Source organism: Centropristis striata, chromosome 3 (assembly GCF_030273125.1).
Source record: "Centropristis striata isolate RG_2023a ecotype Rhode Island chromosome 3, C.striata_1.0, whole genome shotgun sequence".
Classification (NCBI taxonomy): domain Eukaryota; kingdom Metazoa; phylum Chordata; class Actinopteri; order Perciformes; family Serranidae; genus Centropristis; species Centropristis striata.
The window spans coordinates 6,217,166-6,241,942 of record NC_081519.1 but is presented as its reverse complement, the minus strand read 5'-3'; the positions used below and the strand labels follow the sequence as shown (position 1 = coordinate 6,241,942).

Sequence of the window (24,777 nt, the reverse complement as noted above, 5' to 3'; positions counted from 1 at the left end):
GTTTTTTCTTTATATATATACAGTACAGGCCAAAAGTTTGGACACACCTTCTCATTAAATGTTTTTCCTTTATTTTCATGACTATTGACATTGTAAATTCATCAAAACTATTAATGAACACATGTGGAATTATGTACTTAACAAAAAAGTGTGAAATAACTGAAAACATGTCTTATATTCTAGTAAGCAAAGGGTGGTTACTTTGAGGAATCTAAAATACAAGACATGTTTTCAGTTATTTCACACATTTTTTGTTAAGTACATAATTCCATATGTGTTCATTCATAGTTTTGATGCCTTCAATGAGAATCTACAATGTAAATAGTCATGAAAATAAAGAAAAACGCATTGAATGAGAAGGTGTGTCCAAACTTTTGGCCTGTACTGTATATATATACATTTTTTTTAATGTTATTTTCTTAAAAGGACCAGTAACTGAGTTATTATACTCTGTCTTCAGTTTTCACAAAGTTTCATTAAAATCCTTCAACACATTCTTCAGACGACCTCATTAACTAACATGAACGTAGAAACAAACACCTTCATGGTAGACATAGATATTATCTTTAAAAAAGTAATTTTAAAGTATTTATTGTTGTATCTAATTTAAGTGTAAGCAATTCCATGCCAGTCACCTTTCTTTATATATTTTGTGTTTTGATCGCTCGAAAAAAACAGGAGACACAAATAATTTACACCTGCAGAGTTAAACTCATTCCATTATAATATATTAAAAAGAAATGACAACAGTCCTTAAAAGATAATAACAATACACTTTATTTCTATTCATGCAATAAGAAAAGAAAAGGTAGGAAAGAAAGAAAGAGAGAGAGAAAGTTATTTTTCAGGAGCTTTCTCTTTCTCCGGAACGTCTTCTGGTGGTTTGGAGAATCTCTCCATTAACGTTTTCCACAATCCCTTTTTCTCATCGTCCATCTTTTCCACATTACCTGTTCAATTAAATCAAAATTCGCTTTTTAATAAATAACAAATGTACTGCAATAAATGTAAGCATACGTATGTTTCATAAAAAGTCAAGAACATAAATGAGGGTCCATACCTGACAAAAGCAATTTACACTCTTCCACTGTAACTCCAGTAAAACTTGTGTCTCTTACACGAGGAAACTGGGAGCAGATACAAACACATGTTTGAAATAAATATCAGCACATTAAATACTCACAAAGGAATACACACATACAATAGCTGAGTGAGTTTATTGTTTGCAGGATGGTTCTTTTTCCTTGTCATTTTCTGCATATTTTAAATGTTTTTAAAGTACAAGGGAAAAGTGTGAACTTCAAACATTTCACATTTGTGTGTTAAATTCAACTTCATCTGTGTTATTTGTGACCAAAACACACACGTTTAGATCTCATCACAGAATAAATTCTAAAATGTAATTGTCATTAGGTTTTTTTTTTTTAAAGTCTTGAACATGACAGTAAAGTTATTCCTGAGTCAATTCACTTTATTTAACACTGGCGGGAATAACACATTATCTTTCATTGTTGCACTTAAAAGGAAAAAAGGCACTTAAACAGCTCATAATGCAAAGATGTAGCAGATACATTTACAAAAGCACATGTGATATGTGAATATTTACTGTACTCACTCGTTGTCTGTAGTAGTTGCCGTTAATGCGGGCCAAGCTTTCATATATCTGGTCGCACTTCTCTGGATCTGAGATCTGGTGGAATAACATGTTTTTACTGGAAAAATGCCAAATGCTAGGATGATAATTTGCAAATGCTAGCATATACACATTCCATTAAAAAAATACAACTTCAGATATTTTACAGGCATTTTATAAGGGAATAAAACAGAAATTATTCACACATTATTAAGTGCAAACAGATCACATTTTTTTTATTTTGTTGTACAAGTTGAGTGTTGTGATTGTTATTAGGGAAATTAATTGACGAGTTGATGCTCGACAACCAAAGTTGATTTTATCACACCTCTGTTGGTCTGCTTGGTGGATTAATTCATATTCATTTAACCATTTAAGAGACTGACAACACAGGCTTTTAAACCAGTGATGTCAGTATTCAGACCTAAATAATAATAATAACATACCAACAAACAATGCCAAAACCACTAATTTCTGCATTCAAAATGTTACTGAGGTTTAAACTTCTGTACTTTTACTCACGTAAGATTTTGAATGCAGGACTTTCACTTGTAATTTTGTATTTTTACACTTTGACATTGCTATTGTTCCTCAAGTAAAAGCACTGAATATATGTAAGTATATACTAATAAAATGGTCTGTGGCAATACATTCGTATAGATGATATAGCTATTCAGTGATCAATATCATACAATATCATCAAACTTCATTTTTAAATCCACACTTTATATACATATTTAATTTACTGTTTCACATGAATATCTGGAAGAGCTCAGTAATACAATTGTGAAATAATTTTAGTTGCCTTTTGGTAAAAAAAATAAAATAAATATAACAGATTATGATAAACAGGAATCGAATCAAATCGAAATCGTATCGTATTGTGATGAAACTTGTTATTTACACCCCCAAACATGTAACCAGAACTAGTGAAGTACCTCAGTTGTACTTGTACACTAACGCTTGTCAAACACTTGTTTACATCGTGAAAGCCTCTCTGGCTGGTTCATGAGAGTTATATGTTGGGTTAAGTTAATAAGAAGTGCATGTGTACTGTTGTTAAACCTCTGAAGTCCAGGAAATTTTGGTTCAAATTTGTCAACTTCCTATGCATTTATTTCTGTCTCTGTTTAGCATCTTTCAGTCTGTCCTTACATCACATGCATGGCTCCTTTTTCTCCACACAAACTTGGCTATCAGTCAGATTTTTCCATTTTATTTTAATTAACAAAGTATAAAGCTGCCAGGAACCGAAAATACAAACAAAAGACACAGGTGTCTATGGAAATGTACCTTTTTTTTAATTTTTTTTTTTTATCATTTATACACAAAACAAAACAGCCGAAAAAATAATAAATAATAAAACCACAAAACAGTCTATTTGCATGTAAATTAAAAATAGTAATAGTTTTCATTGTAGAAAGAAAATTCACAATATAAAAAATTGTCTACAAACATAAATGGCACACTGTGAAAGCTCCTATGATTGCACTGTCAACTGGCTTTCTCAGCTTGTCTACATATCATATCTAAATTAAGTTACTACTGTAAATAAAACATGTTGTTTTCAATAAATAGATGGACTCCAGAGGGTTAATTATTAAGAGGCTCAGTCAAAACCAGGGCAGACAACAAGGTCGACGGTTAGCCCTTCTAGCTCAGTCTGTTGTGTAATTAGCTGTGTGTGTTGTGCGTCAGTTAAATAAACGTTACCTGTGTGTTTTCACCCTCCCGGAAAGCTGAAGCTACTTTCTGCCGCAGAAACGTGCCCATATCTCGGGCTTTCTTGGCCTCGTCCCGGGGCCATTCCTCACACAGCTTCAGGAACCGTCGGTACCTGGTGGCAGACATCTTTGGACGTGAAGATGAGCGAAGCGTAACGTTTTTTGAGCTTCATCGTGCTCCGTACTTGTGTTACAGCGTAACTCTTCCCTCTCTTCCTCCGGTGTGTCTTTTGGTTCCCCTCGTTCTGTCCTTTCGTTACACCGCACGTTGGTTAGCAAGATGAGCGCCGCAAACGGTAAAAAGGGTCCGTCCTCCGGTGTCGTGGAGTGGGTCGGCTCAGCGTTTCGGTTCGCAACGGACAGAAACGACTTCAGAAGGTGAGTTTAGGTCGATAACATCTTGTTTAATGTGCTTGAACTGTGTGGTTTTTAGCCGCGTAGCTAACGTTAGCACACACCGTGTAAAGGAGATTTGTCCTTGCCTCGGCCAGTCCATCTCTGATCTCTGGACCAGTGAAACCAGTTTGTTATTATCAAGGCTGTATTACCAACCAGCCTCAGTGGGATACTGCCCAGTCCAAGAACTCCAGGGGCCCCAGAAATATCCAGGCCCTCAGTGTCTGTCAACTATTAATTAACAGCTAAATATTCACTGGAACAGGCAGGCCTCCTCACTGTCCCACTGTGGTTATTAAAATTAAGATTGATTTTAAAACCCACTTTTATTTACTGGTTTTTACCCAGCACGAGACTCACTCTGTTTTAGTTGTTTTTATTTGTTTTCTGTTTTTATCGTTGGTCTGTCCTGCCATGTACAGCACTTTGTATCAGCTATGGCTGCTCTATAAATAAAGGTGATTTGTTTTGATTTGATTTGAACATGACCTCTGTGTGTCCGGCTTTAGCTCCTCGGTTTTGGGGGCCCTGTGTGGAAGAGGCTCCTGTGTCAAAATCTAGTATAAAGACATAATTTGTTTCTGGTTTGTGATAATGTGGTCCATGTCCAGTATGTATTAGAGACAGTGGCAAGAAGTAAATGAGTAAAATGTCTTCAGTAATGTAGTTAAATACAATTTATAAAAATGGAAATATTGTACCTCCTACTCTACTGTATTTATTTGAAAGCAATAGGTGCTTTTGTTACCAGTGGTTTTATTAGAGTTCGTTTTTTCGCAGAACAGATGAGAGGAGAGTAAAATCCTTTTGACTATTTATTTAAGACAACAATGAAAGAGTGAACATGTACATGGACCTTCTCTGTTCAGAAATCACAGGCTGCTAAGCAGTTAGCTGTAACCTCCTTCCAGAAAAGGATACCTAACTTACTTTATAATGTAAATGTGCGACTATCTGATTGGTCAGAAACTGTTGGGGCAGCACCATGGTTTAAACTTTGACCTGCCCATTTCGTTGGCACACAGGCTCGTCCCATATATCTATGGTCCTAGCCCCTTGGTGCTTCAGCTTCCGGTCACCGCCCTGTGGAAGGAAGAAGCTAACCGCACACTTTTGTATCTTGTCTAGTGTTGGTCAGTGCCTATCTCCACCTGGCCCGTGACCTTGAATTGGAGCACAAAGAGTGCTTCAGTTTTTCATCTGCTTGCCCTCAAATATGTGATGATGTGCAAAGCGTTATCAGTGTGTCCTTTCTGTTGATACTCCTTATTTCTGTGTGCTGTGCCTGGCTCATAAAATGTGTGCTCCATGCCCCGCCAATTTTTTTTTTTTTTTTTTTTTTTTTTACAAAACTGTACATACTTCCTCCAGAATCTACAGCAGTAAAATGCTGATCACACACTGATGCTTCAGTATTTATGATGTCATATAGTATGTCAGATAGAGGGAACAAGCCAGTACTTTTACTGAAAAACTTCAGCTACATTTTCTGCAATATTTGACTTTGGTAGGATTTTTCTTGCAGGACTATTACCCTTTTAATGGAGTTTTATTTATTTTTCTACAATACTTTATTCATACTTGGGTAAATGATCAAATGTGCTTCTTCGGCTACTGATTAGAGGTATATAAAGAAATTGGCTAATACTGGCACATTATGTCTTACTAATGTGTCATCACTGGTGCATATGTAATATGTCAATGAGTAGCAAGAAATGGCAGGACAGAATTGTATCTATTGTATCTTTATTTTATTATAATTATATCTTTGTCACACACATACACAAACATTTTCAATGACAAGTTCCATCATCTGTGACTTACTGCATGTTCTTATCTTATTAAACTTTTCAGGAATCTTCTGGTCAACTTGGGTTTGTTTGCAGCTGGTGTTTGGGTTGCAAGAAACCTCTCGGATTTTGACCTGATGGCTCCTCAGCCCATAACATAACCATGTCAAAATCCATCACTGCGTAAACCAGGATGATGGTGAGTTCTTCTTTATTACAGCCAGATAGAGGAGTTGATCAGTTTACATTACTGTTGACCAGAATAATGTGTGGCATGATAGCAACTTTGTGTATTATGAAAATTTCAGCTACAAGTTACACTTGATACAGTTCATATGCAGACTGGTGCTACAAGTTATTTGTTTAAATTGGTACATTTGTAATATTCGGTATCTCTTTGTTCCTTTAGGTGTCTTGGACCAACAAAGAAGAAACAAGGGACACGAATAAATGACTTTTGTACGACTAGTTTTACTCTTATATCATCTTGTTGACCCAAATCAGCTTCTCCTTTCTGTAGAATGTTTTTTTTGTCATGTCACTGAACAGAAATTATTATATTAAACAAGTATCTCCGTTCTTGTTTTTGGAATAGCTTTAATTTAATTTTTACATTTGAATAGTGTGCGATGTGATTTCTGCAGCGATGTCCACTCAGGAGCTCTTTGTTGCTGCAGCTCGTAAATGTCTGTCTGCTGGTAGGAAATCTCTTTCCGTCCCTCAGAGTCTGGACCTGGCTGCTCAGGTCTCAGCTGTAGATTTTGGGTTAAAACCGGCTTTATTGTACGACAGCAACTGCGCCAGCGCAGATCAGGTGCAGCAGTATTTGAGCTCCTTGCAGTCTTCCCAGCTGGTGTCGAATTCACTTCTCACACTGGATTTAAATGGAAACGCTCTCATTGTTAATCCAGTTAGAGTCAGATCAAACGTAGAGCAGCTGTTTGGTGATAACAAGCTGGCTGTTATTGATGTCTGCCACTCACTGGAGAAGCCCGCCGTCACCGACCCGCTCAGACTGAAGAGCATGACACGTGATTTACTGCTTCTCCTGAGAGAGGCTGAACAACTGCAGCCGGCTGAGAAAGCTCATTATGTCGGAGAGAAGGCAGAGGAGTGGAACCTGTGCACAGTGTTTGGTCTTTTACTGGGTTTCCCTGTCACTTACTGGTTCGATCAGACCGAGAGCTTCGAAAACTGTCTGTCCATGACGCCCCTGATGGTGACGACGGCTTCAGCAACGTGGCAGGCAGACCCCGCAGGTCACAGGTGTTGTCTGTACTCCTTCAGCGTCCCGGCTGTTCTGGTTAAATCGTTGCAGTCCAACCTGGAAAACTGGAGGCTTTGTTTACAGGAAAGATTTGAGCAGCAAAATGTCCTAAAGGATCTTACAGTTTGTCAGTCCACAGTCACTCTGCCCTCAGTCTGTTTGTGATGCTAACATCAAGTCTTTCTTTAAAATAAACTGTTAAAAGAAAATGTGGGTTTTATGTTATCACTCAATTAAACTGTTAAAAACAGCTGTTTATTTCTCTACATGCAGTGTTTTTCTAACTGAACCACAGCTGATTGAAACAACACACGCAACTGATATTATGACAAAAGTTACTGATAAAAGTGACTTCAAGCTTCTAACAGGTGGACTAGTTTCATTTTATATTTATTTGATAGGGACGGATGCCGTTTAAATAGAGAATTATTCAATGCATGGTATTACTAATTGATTAGTCAACTGATTAGATTTAAATAATCAAATAGTTACAATAATATAATGTGAACATTGCTGGAAATGCCTCAATTATACAGATTTCCTGCTCTTATTGGTTTTTATATCAAATTGAATATTTTTGGGTTTGGGGCTGACTAAACAAGACATTTATATACATGTCTTTGGACTTTGGGAAAGTGATGGTCATTTTTCACTGTATTCTGATATTTTATAAAACAAATTAAAAAAGTAAGTCTTTCAGACTCAAATGGTATGACATAATCACAAATTTCCACTTGTGCCTCAAATGTAATGCTTTAAAAAGGTCTGTTACACTATCATTGCATTCAGTCTGTAAACTTATAGTCTACAGCTCCAACTTTGAGGTAAATTGATAACGTACACTGTCATGGGACTCATTTACTAAATTATCACCACTTGTAATAAGACTTGAATATACATCTGTTGAAACTGCCACACTATACATTTGTGGAACATACAACCGATGAAGTCCACCTTGACATGTTTATGTATAAAGTTGCAATGCTGTGAAATAATATAAACAAAGTCAAACTGAAAATGACATGCTGTCTTTATGACATAAATAACATTTGCATAAGTTTCAGGTAAAACATGATTTACTGTTTGACAGGTTGATTAAAAACACATTTCAAGCCTTGAACTCATATACCTAGATGGTTGACCACGTTGGCAAAAGGTCAATTTTAATGACTCTTAGCACTTAGCTGTAGATCCCATAAATGTCAGCACCAATATATAAAAACCTGAGACTAAATAATCCCAGGATAGAACAAATGAATCTTTAAAAACTAGATGATTGCAGTACATTTAGTATTATCTCTTGTATTTGTTGCCAAATTGTTGTGAAATCACCTCTCTACTGTCTTACCCACAACATTATTTTAACCGTTTGGCAACAGCAGCTTGCAACTTCACAGACGTTTTGTAGTCTTACCAAAGAAGAAGACAACTTAAAGGGACAGTTCACCCCCAAATCAAAAATAGATATTTTTCTTCTTACCTGTAGTTCTATTTATCAATCTAGTTCGTTTTGTTGTGAGTTGCTGAGTGTTCGAGAAAATGAATGTAGAAATTTCTGCCTTCTCGGGAGTTAATGTTGCAATCCAGCAATCATGACCTGGTTCCTCAAGATGATCCTCAGACCTTCTTGTGAGCGGTTAGGTTTAAATGGAACTGCTCACAGCAACAACAAAAAAAATGCATTTCTAATTTTAGGATCTGAATTTTTTTTTGTCCAATAGCTCCGCCACTCTGAAACTCACACCAAAACAATCTAGATAGATCAATAGAATAAAAGGAAAGAGGAAAAATATGTATCTTTTTAAATTTTGGGGTGAATTTTCCCTTTAACCGTGTCCCCCCCAATACAATACAGTTTAATTCTGAGCTTATTTCATTTAAATAAAAGCAGCATCAGTAAACAGCCTGAGAAGACAAACCCTGGGGCTCCCTCCTCACACTTGTCATTTCACAGCCTGCAGCTTTAAACTCTGGGCCTTCACACAGTGAACCACACATGCTGCATCATCAACCGCACATATTCTGTGAAGCCAAAACCCAGAGCGGCGAAGCCAAACACAGTACAGCTTGAGTCTTTCTGTTTCTCCTGGCAGAGTGAAACGTGTCGCTGTTTGTTGATTCCCTCGCACCATCTGCTGCTCGCAGAGAAGTTGAATCTCCAAACAAGCAGACTTTTCTTTACTTCAGCATAATAGGTGAGAGTAGATTTGTCAGTTCGACTTTGATGATAGCAGCAAATTCTTCTATTGCAGCTGAGACAGTCAATCCTGAAGTTGATTGTTTTGTTAACCTGCTTGAATCTGAGGTAGTTTTTTACCATCTTAATGTAGAATATCCAAACTGCATGCCCATGACAGTCAGAGATGTTGAAGGACAGAGAGCACTTCGCCACAGCGGCCGCTCACTTTCAGCTCGGCCAGGTGATCTGCCCTCGTGGATCCAATGTTCAGGATGGCGACTGACATTTTCCGATCACTTGCAGCCAGTAAAAACCTGTATCCTGAATAAACCTTGTGGATAACAGAGAGGGACACAATTAAACACAAAAGTCCGGAAGAATTGTATTGTAAACTACAGTCATTTTGACCAATGTTTTTCATGAATTTTTCTAAAAAACCTACCTGTAACGATGACCCCACGACTAACACCGCATCAGACTCTGCCAGCCTCTCGTGCACAAAGTTCACTGTCTCTTTCTTTACAGTGTCTCCAAAAAAAGTGACCTCTGGCTTCAGTATCCCTCCACAGTCCTCACAGGAGGGAACTCTGAAGTGGAGGACCTGCTCGTCCTCTATGAACACGTCACCGTCCGGAGCCACTCCGCCTGCATGCGCCCTCCAGTCTGGGTTTAGTGCCACAAATCTCTTCTGCAGCTCCTCCCTCGCTGAGATGGCACCACAGCCAAGACACACCACCCTGAGGATACAAATACGATCACAAATAATTCATCTTTTAACACATTTTAGTAGATAGGCACGTGGACAGCAATCTCAGAAATTTCTGGGGGGGAGTCGACATCTACATTCTGATTGCTCTTCTACAGCTAACAAAAAGTGAACTCATCATCAGCTGTTTTCCAAGATTTTGTCCAATCAATTCATCCTATTTTGCTCTCCACACCAACTGTTTACCTGTAGTCAACCAAAGCTTGATAGGTCAATACTACTCAGACTACAAACTAAGACACGAATGCTTCTGATAACAAAATCGTGTCCCTTATCCTACAGGCTAATGTGCTAATGTGTTTATATGGGATCTGCTCTTACATTTCATTTCAAATATAAGGATCTTTGGTTTATGTGAGTGATTGTGTAGATGGAACACTAGATAATGTGGAAAAACATGATTTTTTAAGGTGAATATATTTACTCAAGCATATTTCTGTGCTTCAACTTAAAATTAAGCATTTTCCAAACTTTCAAAACCTCTGACATAACTTTGCATGTAAAGAAACCCTGCATTTAACATGGCTTTTATTTTATTTTTTGATTATTTTGCATGTGCATTAAAAACAATAAAAACAGAAACTATCAGAACAGGTTCATGATTACTGTGTCAGGTGTTTCTCACCTGTGGGTGCAGCCGTGGAGCTCAGTCAATCTTTTCTGTCCTGCCTTTGAATGAAGAGCATCCACATTCTGAGTCACCAGCCAGTGCAGCTTGCCTCTCTCCTCCCACCGCTGCAGGACCCGGTGTGCAGAGTTTGGCTGATGTGAGGAGAACTGCGGCCACCCAACAAAGTTTCTGGCCCAGTAGCGCTGACGGGACTTTGCACTGCGGACAAACTCTGCATGCTGCATGGGTCTCCTGTCAGTGCGAGCATACAGCCCGACGCCCTCTGAGCGGTAATCTGGGATCCCTGACTCGGTGGAGAGTCCAGCTCCAGTGATGACAAACAGGCGTCTGGCTCGGGACACAAAGTCCTGCAGCAGCTCCATGGAGTGGGCATCAGTGGTGCTGCAGGCGGGGACAAAGCTCACCATACCGGCAGGGACTGAGGACGCTCTCCTCACAGGGGATGTGTGCAGAGTGAGGATCCGCCGTGGCAATCTCATCTGCAGCAAGAAAAACGATGAATATAAATAAAACCATGCATGTTCTTTACACCATCTGCTCCACATTTATCTGCAGAGGGGCGGTGAAAAGTCAATGTGCAACTAATAAGAAGCTGAATGAGAGAGAGCCAGTGATGGATGAATATTCAGATCCTTTACTTGAGTAAAAGTACTCACAACACACTGTAGAAATACTCTAAAATAATCATTAAATATAACTAAAATAAAAGTATAAAAAGAAGTATTAAAAATAATTGCATCTGACAGAAGCTGATGATTTCTGTCATTATGGATCAATTGATTGTAAAAATTGAGACGATTCTGATCAATAATGTTACAATTACCCAGAGCTCAAAAAGACAACTTCACAAACCTCAAAAATATTTAAATTAATTGAAATTATTTAAACAAATAAAAGGAAAAGCAGCAAATAATCACATATGTGAAGCTCAAGTCATGAAATGATTTTCAATCAAAACAGCTGCAAATTAATTTCTTAATCAACTACTTAGTTCAGCTGTGCTTGTATAAAGTATTGGGTAGTTTAAGTTACAACAAAACATGACATTTTATAAGCTCATTGTATATTTTGTGTGCAAAAAGCTTAACACCTCTTAAAGAAATGCATTATATCAGTACATTATTTAGTTCGAAATAGTAGAAATGTAGTGCACCTTTAATTAGTACTTAAGCACAGTACTTGATGTACTTTCCTGAACAGTCAGGTAACGTTAGCTAAGCAACTACACGACAAATAATACAAACTTTAACCACATTATTACTATGCCCTGATAAAAGTCAATGCCAAAACGCCGAATATATGAAAGATGAATATTAAAATACAGTAAGACAGTTGAAAAAGTCTCTGAGTCACTTTCCTACAGCAACATTTCAGCCGTTAGCTAACAGCTGGCTAACAGTCACAATGTCAGCGAGCTAACTGTGTACAGCTCCGTCAGTTAGCTACTTTACCTTATCTGAGAGTTACTGCGGCGGTTATTGTTTCAGTTTAATGTTAATATAACAATAACTGGAACAGCAAAGTGTCAGCAGATACTAAGGGTTGGTTGAATAACAACCGGCTGACATAAGATAGGAACCTTTACGTCACAGTAACAGAAACAGGAAACACCGGGTTTAACGTTACACCAAACACAACCGCGCTGCAGTCTGGGAGTTGTAGTCAACAGTGGAGCGGATAAGCTTATTCTGCCCAACAAAGCCTAACTGCAGTAACTACGCAATGGGTTAAACTGAGAAAAACAGCTTTAAACTTTTTAAACTTTTTTTTAACTGGCCAGCCAAATGGGTTATAGGTAGGTAAGTGATATGACACTTATTTCTAAATGTATTGAAATGTCATTTCAAATGCTCAAAATTCATGAAGATTTATTTGCCCTTTGACCCCAAAAATGTAGTTACTGCACTCTGGTTTTGAATTGCTGTAAAAGGTTCTAATAGTAACTACAAAGTGTAAAAAGTTAAAAAGTGTTTAACATCTCTATTCAAATATGTGTGTGTGTTTTAGACATACTATTATAAAGTAATGTTATATTTTAGTCTTTATTATTTAATTTTTTTAAATAAAAATGCAATTTTTTTATCCATTTCCCTATCAAATAAACTTATAATTTCTATTATTCTTGTCTTCACTATTCAACACAATGAAATGAATGAAATACAAGGGTACACTGTATCACAGTGGATTCTGTAGTTAATGCAATTTTTACATTATTATTTCTCTGAAATAAAGCAAAACTGAAATCTAAAATGTTGTCACAAGATAAAACGGACATAAAGGAGTTCATTTTTAGTTATAACTCAATTTCGACCAAAAATGTAGTTACTGCAGTTAGGCTTTGTAGGGCAGTATTGTCACCCTGTTAAAAATAATCGCCTAAATCATTTTTTGTCAAAATTGGTTGTTTTTTTTGTCTAAATCATCTCCTCATGACGCCGGCCACCTATGGTAAAATCACCTACACCCTCAGTTGATCAGATCATGTGATTTTACCCCTTTAAGATATTTCACTTCTTTCACAATTTGCCACATTCATAGGCATCAGATAAGAACCCAGCAAAGAAGAGCTAGAGGGAGATTGTTTAGTTATCAGTTTAGTTTATCAGTGTTTTATTGTTGACACTAATATTGGTAACACTTTACTCTAAGGTGTCTACATGAGAGTGACATGCGCGTGTCATAAACATGACATGGGATTTGTCATGAACATTAATGACACTTTGAAGTAACATTAATGCTCATGATACTTGTCATGTCATGTTTCTGACAGGCTTGTGTGACTCTTATGTAGACACCTTCAAAGTAAAGTGTTACCATATCTTGCTTAAGTCACAAAGGCATGTTAAAAAATTGCCTAAGTCATTTATTTCTCTTAAATTACATAATTTACACACAGTGTTATTACTATGCCAATAGCCATCCTTTGTTACATCCTTTTTGAGTGAAATGATCAATAAATGTTATATGTTACACAAAATGAAATTGACATTAGACGTAACGTTTTAAATTTGACTGAACAATGTTTTCATGAGTGCATCTCTTAACCCACGTTACAATGACTTAAATAATTTTACTGTAATAACGTCTTTTTAAAAAAATATATACTTTTTTTTATAAACTTACTGTTTATGTCTCATTTGTACCATTTGGTGCTTGGTCATTTATTTTAATTATTTTTAAAGTTATTAACTGTATCTAAATCAAAGTTACAGTTAATTTTACTGTACATATTTCCGATATATATAAGAAACAGTGAGTTTATTATATATATATATATATATATATATATATATATATATATATATATATATATATATAATAAACTCACTGTTTCTCATTTTAAACATAAACCAGGTAAATTACGGTGAGGTCAGACAACGGTCCCCGTTAAAAATAAAATAAAGAAATAAATAAAAATAAAGAAAATACTGTTCTCCAGGTAGTTTTCATTGTCCTTTAATCTGTTTATGACATTTTTGGTTGTTTCCTTCAAATCAAAATATTTCATCAATATTATACACATTCTTAAAATAAGAACAAGACCTCAAAAAATCTATATATTAACACAACACAAACATTGGTTATCATATTATTTGATTATGAAGGTAAAAAGGAAAATGTTACATCAACAATCACAAAAGGTACGTGCCCCTTTCCAGCACAATATGACTACTTCATTTATAAAAATGTCAGAATTCATTTTACAGTTTTATAATACAGAAAACAGGAAATGTTAGTTGATTATCAAAGCTGTTGGTCAACCAATTGATCAATTAAAGGGATACTATGCAGGTGTTGTCGGCTACTGTTTTTTAAACACAACATTCAAAGTTGGCCCCTTCTCGTCAGATTCATCCTTGTTTTGGAAAGAGCATTTAACCTACCTGCGCTTACTTGTTTTAAGCGTTGTTTGCTTCGGTTTGCCTGTCAAAGCCAAAGATCCCGACCACGAGGTGTGTCCCTGAAGGTGTCAAATTTATCTTTAAACTGAGCAGTTAGACAATACTCAGTAAAAAGCTAAACTAAAAAAATAGGTCTTGCAATCAGGAGAATGATCGGGAATGATTGGAAATGGTTCGCTATGTTGTTGTTGTTTTTTTACATCGATTTGCCTCGCCATTTACATTAAAATTGCCAAAAACTGCGGTAAATTATAGTTACAAAGTAACTATATCTTAGTAGCTTAGTAGAAAAAAAGCATGAGTGATAACTGTGGCTAAACAGAAAACCCATAACAAGACTGTTTTCAAAATAAAAGCCCACAAAGTAACTATATCTACAAAGTTTAGTAGAGTAAGCCTGAGAGGACACTGTGGCGAACCAGGAAACCCAGAACAATGCTGTTTTTCAAAGTAAAAGCCCAAAAAAAGTAACTATATCTTCGTATACTACTACCACTATACAATATGTTTAGTAGAATAAAAGCCTGAGAGGTCACTGTGGCAAAACAGGAAAACCAGGACAAGACTGTTTTCAAAATTAAAGCCCCACAAAAAAACGATATCTTCAAAGTTTAGTAGAATAAAGCCTGTGGCTAAATAGGAAACTCATTACAAGGCTTATTTGCTGTATTGTAAAACTCTGGCACACCGTCAAAATTTCTGCAGCAATTTTCTAGTTGTTTTTTTGTTATACTGTAGATGCTACGCAAAGACTCATTATCTATTTCTTTGCTTCTACAGTCACCGAGACCTTCACTGATGAAATCTCCAGTGGGACATTAGTCCCATTGCTAAAATATGGAAACATCCTCTCAGTGAAAGTGTGTGTGAAGGTGTATATGTGTGTGTTAGTATCAGGATCAGAGAAGGACAGCTGTCCTCTGTCCCAGTCCAGATTCACTCTGATCCTCTGGGGCTTCTTCTCCAATGGGAGATCAGTGGGTGATTGTGAAGGGTGCAGCGCTCTGTATGTACCACTATGGAGCCGTATTCTCCATAATCCAGACTTTATGTGTCCCTTCTTCTGGACAGACTCTGCCAATACACCCAGTGCCCAGCTTGTATTGTCTCCAACCTCGACCTCCCAGCTGTGAGTCCCTGAGTTAAAGCCCTCAGAGCTCAGGACAGGGTTGCGGTAATCAAACCTCTCTGGATTATCAGGAAGCTGCTGTTCCTCTCCTCGTCCCACTCTGGTCAGATCTTCAGACAGGATGAGTTCTGCACAAGCAGTGTTTGGATCCAGGATGACAGGCCTGTAGGAGACCATGTCCTTCATATTGTTCCAGATGTTGAAGGTCAGGTTGCCCAGGTGTTTGGCCTCGTCTATCAGAGCTCCTGAGGGCAGCTGTGGATCCTCCAGCAGGGGGCGCTGCTGGACTCTTTCCACTGCAGCCTTGTAGTTGTGCAGGAATGAGACGTGTTCAGCTCTCAGCTCGTCCTCTGTGGCTCTGACTGTGTCTGAAAGAGCTGCTGTCTCTCTGCTCAGAGCCTCCATCTTCTCCTTCATCATCTGACTCTTCTGCTCCTCTTCCTCCCTCCAGCCATCCTGGCCTCCTCTTCCTCTTCTAGAAACTGGTGAAGCTTCTTAAACTGCTCCTTCATCTGCGTCTCTGTGCGTCGGGCCTGGACCTCAATGTGTTCTGCCGTTTGATCAAACTTCACTTTAACTTCTTTATAAACCTCTAACTTCTTCTTTAAAGGCTCCAGAGTTTCCCGAAGTTCCTTCTTGTGTTGTTGTGCAGCTTCATCGATGGGTCTGAATCTGTGGTTGGTGTGTTCTTCTGAGTCTCTGCAGACGACACACACTGGCTGCTGATGGTCCAGACAGAAGAGTTTGAGTTTCTCAGAGTGCAGACTGCAGAGAGGCTCTGATGCTCTCTCATCTCTCTCCTGTGAGAAACTCTCAGACACATTCTGTAACGCCAAGTGAGGAGGTAAGAAGTACATTGAAGATCTTCTCTTACAAAGCGGACACTCTTTGGTTTGTTTTTCTGTCCACCGACTCTGCAGACAGTCTTTACAGAAGCTGTGGTGACACGACAGAGTGACAGGATCTTTAGAGATGGCCTGACAGACCAGACAGAGTTCTTCCTCTAATCTGGACGCCATTTAGTCTCTGAGTGAACACACAGGCAGTTCTTGTGGATTCTGCAGCTGAGTGAAGTGTTAGTATTCCAGTTTTCCCAGTGTTCCCTCCTGTAAATGTCCTTTGTCTGAAATGTGGTTTTGGTCTGAAGGTGAATCTTCCCATCTGTCTCACACGATGTGTGTGTGTGTCTTTAATCCAGGCAGAATGTCCAACGACCTTTGGTTTATCCGTGTTATAGAGGGAGATGATTCCAAAATAAACAAAGCTCTAATGTGTGTATGATTTTCATCAGGTTATAAACCTGCATTGATTAACTTTGAGGCCAATGTTAAGTGAACTGTTACTTAGCCTCCTTCTGAAAGTCTTTCACTATCACAAACGTCAAAAATACAATCTACAATCTACAATCTACAATCTACAATCTACGTCATTTAGCAGACGCTTTTATCCAAAGCGACGTACATTTGAGAGATCATACAACACAAGCAAGGATAAAGTCAAGAAACAACACAAGAATAAGCAAGAATAAGTGGCATATATTACAATGAGTCATGTTAGGACGTAAGTGCTTTGAGGATGCAAGTGCAGGGTTTTTTTTTTGTATGTGTGCTGTGTGTTGATTATGTGTGTAGGTGATCAGTAAAGAGCTGGGTCTTCAGCCTCTTTTTGAAAATTGAGAGGGATTCAGCAGATCGTATGAAGTTTGGATGGTTGTTCCACCACCTATCGGGGCTCTACAGAGGAGAAGAGTCTGGTTTGGGATGTAGAGCCTTTCAGCGGCGGAGGAGCCAGACGTCTTTAACTTGAAGAGTGTAGTGGGCGGGAGGATTTGTGGACCTGAACCAGGGAGCTCAGATATGTAGGAGCTGTTCCCGTTGCTGTCTTAATACAATACAAGAGTCCAGAAAGTGCTGTTAAACTTGTGTCCTCGTCTAGCTCTTTGTGATGAGCCTCCTACTCTATGACTCAGTCTCCTAGTCACTCACCTTGTCCCCTAGTCCCTGAGTCCATCTGTATTCCAAATGTGGACCTATCTCTAACCCTTTATGCTGATAACATGCAATATCAGGCAAAAACCACAGTTTTTCCTCATGTTGCACAAATTTGCTATTTCGACCAACTGTATGTGAATATTTGTACATGTGGGGTCCCCAAACAGGCTTTAAATTACATAAACTGGGTATCACTAGAAAGCTGAGACTCTTGTGGATTCAATGAGCCCAGTTTTCTTCATGTGGGATGATGTTTGTCATCAGTAGTAGCCAGTTTATTGCAGTGAGGACACCAGTTGTGTCTCAACCTCACTGCATAAAAAGAGCTGCTGTGACCTCTAAGATAATCACAGCCTCATGAAACTTTACAACCATAAACTAGAGACCTGGAGCATTCAGAGGTTCAGAGTGCAGCTTTGAAAAACAGAAGTGTTCGTCAACAGTGACCTTCAGTTTATTAGTGTTATAGAGAGGGAGATGACTGAAAAATAAACAAAGCTCTAACATAATGTATGATATTCATCAGGCTATAAACCTGCAATGATTAACTTTGGGTCCAGTGTTAACCCAACTGTACAATTTCAGTTACAGTCTCCTTCTGAAAAACTTGTTTCCTAATTGCCTTGTACTGTTCTAGCATGGCTTTTAATATAACTTTATTTATTTGTATATTTGTTTAATTACTTACTGTATTCATTTTTTTAGTCTGGTCTTTAATTAGGTTTTAGAGTAATAATAATAAGTATTATTTAATTACTATGCATTCGTTTTTATATGTATAATTATTTATAGTATTTTACTAAGAATAAAGCAACTTCTAAATCTCTGTAGTCTCTCAGCTGAGAATTCATTTGTTAACCGTTAAACAGAATAAGATCAGCAAAGCAGCTATACAACACATACATGGTTTAAATCCACCTTCTTTTATTCTAGATATTGTGGAGAAAGAGACACACGTGAGGGAGAGTCTGCCAGCAGTCCCTGTGGCCACAGGTAGACGTTATAATCCAGATCATCATCACCGATCTCTTACTATAGCTGTTATTTTGAAAGTAAAAAGATTTTTTCTGCAGGTCTGCCTGTTAGAAGGCACCATAGTTCCACTCAAGCAACTTCTGTAACAACAGGTAACAATGTCAGACATATTAAGTGTGATTTTAATGAACTACAATCAGTGTTACTGAGTATTATGAATATTTTAAAATGTACTTTTGTTGATTCATCAGGGCGGACTGTCGGTGCCACAACTAACACTGGTAGCTTTATCTCTACAATCCACACATCAGTGAAACCAGAGACAGGTGAAATAAAGTTCTCAATAATAAACACTGACTTTTCAGTAAAATGCTGGAATATTTGTCATTTAAATCTGAATGTTTTTGTGTCTTTCATCACTGCTGACACAACTCTTATGAATCCTGCATCTGGAGATAAAAGAACACGTTTATTAGCACTGACTGAAGAAGGTAAGAGTCTACAGTATGTGTTTTTACACTGGCCTCCGTTCTGTCTGTTTTTAGTCTTGATGTTGCCTCGTGTCTAATTTCAGAGTTAATGGCCTCTTCTCTTAAAGTTTCAGTTTCTCAAGTTGATCAAAGTTTCAGTACAGTTTGAGATTCACACTTTTTAATGACATCATTTAGATGTTTGGGGAGAGTTTTACAGTTTACTCATCTGAAAATATTTAATGTGTCTTTGCTTCCCTCCGCAATGCTTACAAAACCTTTTTTTCCCACATTATTTTCCATATAGACCAAAATCAATGTCGCTGGTTTGCAGGCTGGTTATGATGAAACCTACAGTGTTGTCACCTATGAATGCAACAACTGGTGAGCTGCTTTTCTTTTCCTGAAAGGAGTTAGAGGTTCATAGTCGCCACTCGGTGGTTTTCCTTGCACACACACACACACACACACACACACACACACACACACAGACTTAAGTTGATCTAATCTACTTGTAATATGGAAGAAACTGTAACAGAGCTGCTGTTTTTCGATCAAGCCACAGAAGTGATGAACAAATATACTTACTGGTATCTGTGGTATCTAAATAAAACACATAAGCTTTAAAAAGGTCACATCTGTATTTCTGACTCTTTGAATGCTATTCAAGTCTGATGCTCGCTGTGGTTTTCCTGAGAGCTTCGGTCAAAGTCACATGCAATCTTTTATCTTCCACTTTGCTTTTTTGTACGTTAATTGATATAAACATTATTACATTTACATCAGAATGTTGGTCCATCTAATCATTAATTATGCAGAACTTTAAGCCTTAATATAATTTAAACAGACCACAAGCTGCAACAGAGCTGCTGTATATAAACCAAGCCACAGAAATGACGAACAAATGTACTTGGTGGTTTCTGTGGTGTCTAATTAAACACATACGCTTTAAAAAGGTCACGTCTGTATTTCTGTCTGTTAATGCTATTCAAGTATGAAGCTTACTGTGGTTTTCCTGAGAGCTTCAGTCTGCCAAAGTCACACAAATAATACCTTTTATCAGGACAGTCTGAGTGTTCAGCTTCATCATGGCTGGACGTCTGCTGCTCATCATCCTCATCTGTGAGTTAAACCTCTTATAGATTTATACACTATTAATGTAGATTATTACAAACTAATGCAGGTTTGCATTTGCAAACATGACATTAATATATAAGGACATTATGTATCGGCATGTTGTACCAAAGTTCAATTTTATCTTTTTATTGGTTGGTGATTTAATAATAATAGTGTGTTCGACTCCACCTCTGATGACACTGAGTGGAGTTTTAATCTTTCTTGTTAAAATGACTAATGAGTTATTATTATGTATATTTACCTTGTTAACACATTACACTTCCAACAGATTCCTTTCACAAGATTCATGCACAAGGTCAGTCTCTGATCTGTTTTCTTTTATTGAAAGTTTTGCGGTTTTCACTTTCAGGGAAGTTTATAATAGCCTGTAATTCATTGGATAGTACAGTAATATTTGTCCACCTCCTAACCAGTAAATTTCAACTTCTCATTTGGGTTAGGGTTATTATCAGGATTATGTCATTATTCAGCAGTTGATTTAACATACTGTCTGTCTACATCTGTATTTTCAGCTCTTCTTCCACCTAAACTGGAAGTCAAATCACCGGTGATCACAGAGACAGACTCCGTCACACTGAACTGTAAGACTTCATCATCTGTGTCTCAGTGTTATTTCTTCACTGTAACACTGAGTGAAGAACGTATTGGAGGCTTCTCTTGTCTGCAGACACTGACAGGAACTGAGCTGCTGCTGAAGTCACATCAGAGTCCACCTGCTGAGGTTAAAGTGAAATGTTTCTACACTGTAATGTTTAAAAATTTTATTTATCCATCTCCACACAGTGACATGTACTCCATCATCATAAGCAGTGAGTGACTGTTTTTACTTTATTCTTTCATATGTTGTCATATAGTGTTAGTAGAAGAACATTCAGTGACTTTTGTGACTTTTGGTGTGTTAAAGGGGTGAAATACCTGAAACCAAGAGTTCTTGTTCTTACCTGCATAACTGCGTCCAGTAGTTAGGTGTGGAAATAGCTTTTCTTTTTTAGTCCAATAACCCTGTTCTTTTATTCTTACCCTATTTAGATAGTTTTATTGACGAAACCGTTTCATGGAAGTTTATTTTGAAAAGCCACTATGCATGTTACTAGCAGGAAGTGACACACCATGCACACAGTGCCTAGTGTGTCAATATCAGACGCCAAGGGCCGTGACAAAGCGTCAGTATCTGACAGGTTGGGTTGTAAATGTGTTGTACACACAAGTATAGCTGAGGCTGAAGAAAATGTCTCAAACTCTACAGGTAATTGGTCATAAACAACAAAATGGGACAAAAACTGGAATAGTGAAGAGATCATTAAAATTATTACTCCGAAGGGGACATAAACGTGTGAATTAAGTTAGTTTTATGAAGTTATCTGTTTGTATTACAAGAGCAGTCCAACATTTACAGTGTAGAGCCGTTAGTTTGAATGTTCTCAGACAAAGGCGTTCATTCTGTGGACTATTCAGTTCATCTACACTTATAATATAAAAATATATATATGATATGAACCCAACAGCTCTAGTTCAGTTCTTTCTGGATAGTCTGCAGCAGGCTAATTCCAACTTTACCATCTTAACTACTTTATTTCATACATAATCTGGAAATCATAATTTTGCACCATCTCATAACTGTAAGCTAAAAAAAAAGCTCAAGCTTCTGCTGGTGCTGGATGAAAAATGAGAGATTCACCAAAATCCTTGAGATTCATTCTCTGGGAACCATGAGTACTAGTACCAAATATCATAGCCATCTATTCAATAGTATTCAAGAAATTTCACCAGAGCCTCCTTTAGTCCCGTCATACCTATTGCCATGTGTGTCATAGTTGAAAACATAGGGCTGCTGACCAAGCTCTATATTTGATGACTTGTAAATGACAGCGGGCTGAAATTTCATGGTAATCCACAAAATCAGCATTTACTGTGACCACTGGGCGGAAATTTTATACATCTAAATTGCAATCCAGAACATCATCATATATCACCTTAAGATTCAAAAGTTTTTTCTTTGTATTAATTCACCAGAAAGTGATTCCACAACTCAAACAACAACTCTGAAACAAGCATCAGGTAACTATAAATTATAGATGTATTATGTGGGATGTTAATTAATCACAAGTTATTCTATCATTGCATTTTTTAGTGCTGCCTGCACAGTTGTAAACACATGAAACTGACGGCTACTAATCTATCTTGTTTTATCATAGATAATGTGGAAAAAGAGTCACATGTCCTGCAGACTAAGCCTGAGTCTACTATGACCACAGGTAGGAGGACATTTTTAAAATACAAATCCAGATTCATCACTAGTCTCTAATCAGTCTCTCATAATATCAGTGAAACCAGAAACAGGTGAAATAATTCCTCAAATTCTTAATAATATACACTGACTTTTCAGCAAAATGTTGGAATATTTGTCATTTCTGGATAGTCTGCAGCAGGCTAATTCCAACTTTACCATCTTAACTACTCTATTTCATACATAATCTGGAAATCATAATTTTGCACCATCTCATAGTTATAAGATTTAAAAAAATCTCAAGCTTCTGCTGGTGCTGGATGAAAAATGAGAGATCCCCCAAAATCCTTGAGATTCATTCTCTGGGAACCATGAGTACTAGTACCAAATATAATAGCCATCTATTCAATAGTATTCAAGAAATTTCACCAGAACCAAGACCAAGCTCTATATTTGATGACTTGTAAATGACAGCGGGCTGAAATTTCATGGTAATCCACAAAATCAACATTTACTGTGACCAATGGGCGGAAATTTTATACATCTAAATTGCAATCCAGAACATCATCATATATCACCTTAAGATTCAAAAGTTTTTTCTGTGTATTAATTCACCAGAAAGTGCTTCCACAACCCAAACAACAACTCTGAAACAAGCATCAGGTAACAAAATTATAGATGTAATATTTTTGACGTTAATCAATCACAAGTTATTCTATCATTGCATTTTGTTTTGTACTGCTGCCTGCACAGTTGTAAACACATGAAACTGACGGCTACTAATCTATCTTGTTTTATCATAGATAATGTGGAGAAAGAGTCACATGTGACGCAGGCTAAGCCTGAATCTACTATGACCACAGGTAGGAGGACTTTTTATACTTTTAAATACAAATCCAGATTCATCACTGGTCTCTAATCAGTCTCTCATAATATCAGTGAAACCAGAAAATGTTGGAAAATTTGTAATTTTAATCTGAATGTTTTTGTGTCTTTCATCACTGCTGCAGGTAGTTTGACCCCTGCTGACACAACTCCTATGAATCCAGCATCTGGAGATGAAAGAACAGGTAGATGATAATTAGATAATTAGTGCATTAAAATGTGAACATGTTTTGATGGAAATGTTTATTAGCACTGACTGAAGAAGGTAAGAGTCTACATTATGTGTCTTTACACTGGCTCCCGTTCTGTCTGTTTTTTAGTCTTGATGTTGCCTCGTGTCTAATTTCTTTCTGTTTTCTTTCTGTTTTTCTTTCTTTTCTGTTAACGCTGTGGGCAGACACACATTAATGGCCTCTTCTCTTAAAGCAGAGAAGATGACGATGATGATTGCAGCAGGTGTGACTGCAGGTGTCCTCTTTCTTGGATTGGTACTTCTCTTTTTTCAAAGCAGGACTGGTAAGAAAAAAGAAATCCTCACCAAAGTTTATTTGAATTTGAATGTTGCTTCAAGATGCTTGGTATCAATAATCACTTTTTTTATTTTTTTAGAAAAAAGTGTTTCTAAGAGGTAAGAAATCTGATTTTTGAAATACTATCAGGTCAGCTTGAGTAAGCACCAGTGTGTGTCTTCTTTCCATCTTTTCTCTAGTTTACATTCAAAGCTTCAGACAGCAGTGATGATTCTGGTGGGAAATCAGCAGATTAATAGCCGAATTTCCCTTCGGGGATGAATAAAGTAATCTATCTATCTATCTATCTATCTATCTATCTATCTATCTATCTATCTATCTATCTATCTATCTATCTATCTATCTATCTATCTATCTATCTATCTATCTATCTATCTATCTATCTATCTATCTATCTATTTATCTATCTATCATCTATAGTAGCTGTCAGGTCGGAGAGAATCTGTCCATATTTTCCAGCACAGTTTGAGATTCACACTTTTTAATGACATCATTTAGATGTTTGGGGGAGAGTTATACAGTTTACTCATCTGAAAATGTTTAATGTGTCTTTGCTTCCCTCCGCAATGCTTACAAAACCTTTTTTTCTGCACACTATTTTCCATTTAGACCAAAAATAAACGTCGCTGGTTTGCAGGCTGGTTATGATGAAACCTACAGTGTTGTCACCTATGAATGCAACAACTGGTGAGCTGCTTTTCTTTTCCTGAATGTAGTTAATGTTAAGTTAATGTTCATAGTCGCCACTTGGTGGTACAAGTTCATTCTGCTGAAATGTTTAAAAGTGATCAGAATTTAACATGTGCAGTCACAGTCATAAAATTGTACATTCTCAGATGTGAAAAATCCTATTTGCAACATGACAAAAGCTAAATTAGCAAATAATTTATCTTAATAAACATTTCCACTGCACTGAGAGTGAAATCAAATCTGTGTCTGTCTCTCCACAGAGTGACATCATCAGGACTCAGAGAAGAGTCTCCTGAGAGACAGCAACCAGCAATGCAAAGTCAATTTGAAATCCAAACGTTTTTCTTGCATCTTTCCACTTTGCTTTTTTGTACGTTAATTGATATAAACATTATTGCATTTACATCAGAATGTTGGTCCATCTAATCATTAATTATGCAAAACTTTAAGCCTTA

The 24,777-nt window shown here is 37.2% G+C and overlaps 5 protein-coding genes across 5 annotated transcripts; 3 read left to right on the top strand and 2 right to left on the bottom strand.

Annotated features, from left to right (window-relative positions):
- Positions 1 to 753: 753 nt before the first annotated feature.
- Positions 754 to 3,518, bottom strand: LOC131965866 (ubiquinol-cytochrome-c reductase complex assembly factor 2). The gene is made up of 4 exons (XM_059328531.1): positions 3,347 to 3,518; positions 1,616 to 1,690; positions 1,061 to 1,127; positions 754 to 950 (listed from the first exon to the last, which is right to left on the bottom strand). Exons 1-4 carry the CDS (start codon positions 3,482 to 3,484, stop codon positions 838 to 840), a joined length of 393 nt encoding a protein of 130 aa, XP_059184514.1. The 5' UTR covers positions 3,485 to 3,518; the 3' UTR covers positions 754 to 837.
- Positions 3,519 to 3,576: 58 nt separating this feature from the next.
- tomm6 (translocase of outer mitochondrial membrane 6 homolog (yeast)) lies at positions 3,577 to 6,122 on the top strand. The gene is made up of 3 exons (XM_059328530.1): positions 3,577 to 3,735; positions 5,608 to 5,742; positions 5,953 to 6,122. Exons 1-2 carry the CDS (start codon positions 3,638 to 3,640, stop codon positions 5,702 to 5,704), a joined length of 195 nt encoding a protein of 64 aa, XP_059184513.1. The 5' UTR covers positions 3,577 to 3,637; the 3' UTR covers positions 5,705 to 5,742; positions 5,953 to 6,122.
- Positions 6,123 to 6,189: 67 nt separating this feature from the next.
- On the top strand, positions 6,190 to 7,060 carry c3h1orf74 (chromosome 3 C1orf74 homolog). The gene has a single exon (XM_059328522.1). It carries the CDS (start codon positions 6,190 to 6,192, stop codon positions 6,973 to 6,975), a length of 786 nt encoding a protein of 261 aa, XP_059184505.1. The 3' UTR covers positions 6,976 to 7,060.
- A 772-nt stretch (positions 7,061 to 7,832) lies between these two features.
- Positions 7,833 to 11,977, bottom strand: sirt4 (sirtuin 4). Its single transcript, XM_059328521.1, has 4 exons — positions 11,838 to 11,977; positions 10,381 to 10,865; positions 9,432 to 9,726; positions 7,833 to 9,320 (listed from the first exon to the last, which is right to left on the bottom strand). Exons 2-4 carry the CDS (start codon positions 10,863 to 10,865, stop codon positions 9,168 to 9,170), a joined length of 933 nt encoding a protein of 310 aa, XP_059184504.1. The 5' UTR covers positions 11,838 to 11,977; the 3' UTR covers positions 7,833 to 9,167.
- Positions 11,978 to 18,293: 6,316 nt separating this feature from the next.
- Positions 18,294 to 24,669, top strand: LOC131965808 (uncharacterized). The gene is made up of 13 exons (XM_059328526.1): positions 18,294 to 18,535; positions 18,635 to 18,709; positions 18,839 to 18,874; positions 19,917 to 19,975; positions 20,259 to 20,285; positions 20,503 to 20,799; positions 22,004 to 22,048; positions 23,021 to 23,080; positions 23,228 to 23,287; positions 23,529 to 23,618; positions 23,712 to 23,730; positions 24,242 to 24,319; positions 24,583 to 24,669. Coding segments are annotated over exons 4-13 (711 nt in total). The 5' UTR covers positions 18,294 to 18,535; positions 18,635 to 18,709; positions 18,839 to 18,874; positions 19,917 to 19,941; the 3' UTR covers positions 24,584 to 24,669.
- Positions 24,670 to 24,777: the final 108 nt, after the last annotated feature.

What these genes read in the sequence shown, in the direction of transcription:
- LOC131965866 (XM_059328531.1), bottom strand. Translation starts at nt 3,484, where the DNA reads ATGTCTGCCACCAGGTACCGACGGTTCCTGAAGCTGTGTGAGGAATGG. An exon ending in GCAACTACTACAGACAACGA is followed by an intron (nt 1,128 to 1,615) that starts GTGAGTACAGTA and finishes ATCTGCTCCCAG; the next exon opens with TTTCCTCGTGTAAGAGACAC. An exon ending in GTGTAAATTGCTTTTGTCAG is followed by an intron (nt 951 to 1,060) that starts GTATGGACCCTC and finishes TTAATTGAACAG; the next exon opens with GTAATGTGGAAAAGATGGAC.
- tomm6 (XM_059328530.1), top strand. Translation starts at nt 3,638, where the DNA reads ATGAGCGCCGCAAACGGTAAAAAGGGTCCGTCCTCCGGTGTCGTGGAG. An exon ending in GACAGAAACGACTTCAGAAG is followed by an intron (nt 3,736 to 5,607) that starts GTGAGTTTAGGT and finishes TAAACTTTTCAG; the next exon opens with GAATCTTCTGGTCAACTTGG.
- c3h1orf74 (XM_059328522.1), top strand. Translation starts at nt 6,190, where the DNA reads ATGTCCACTCAGGAGCTCTTTGTTGCTGCAGCTCGTAAATGTCTGTCT.
- sirt4 (XM_059328521.1), bottom strand. Translation starts at nt 10,865, where the DNA reads ATGAGATTGCCACGGCGGATCCTCACTCTGCACACATCCCCTGTGAGG. An exon ending in CTCCACGGCTGCACCCACAG is followed by an intron (nt 9,727 to 10,380) that starts GTGAGAAACACC and finishes TTGTATCCTCAG; the next exon opens with GGTGGTGTGTCTTGGCTGTG. An exon ending in TCGTGGGGTCATCGTTACAG is followed by an intron (nt 9,321 to 9,431) that starts GTAGGTTTTTTA and finishes GTTATCCACAAG; the next exon opens with GTTTATTCAGGATACAGGTT.
- LOC131965808 (XM_059328526.1), top strand. Translation starts at nt 19,942, where the DNA reads ATGGCTGGACGTCTGCTGCTCATCATCCTCATCT. An exon ending in GCTGCTCATCATCCTCATCT is followed by an intron (nt 19,976 to 20,258) that starts GTGAGTTAAACC and finishes CACTTCCAACAG; the next exon opens with ATTCCTTTCACAAGATTCAT. An exon ending in GTACTCCATCATCATAAGCA is followed by an intron (nt 20,800 to 22,003) that starts GTGAGTGACTGT and finishes TTAATTCACCAG; the next exon opens with AAAGTGATTCCACAACTCAA.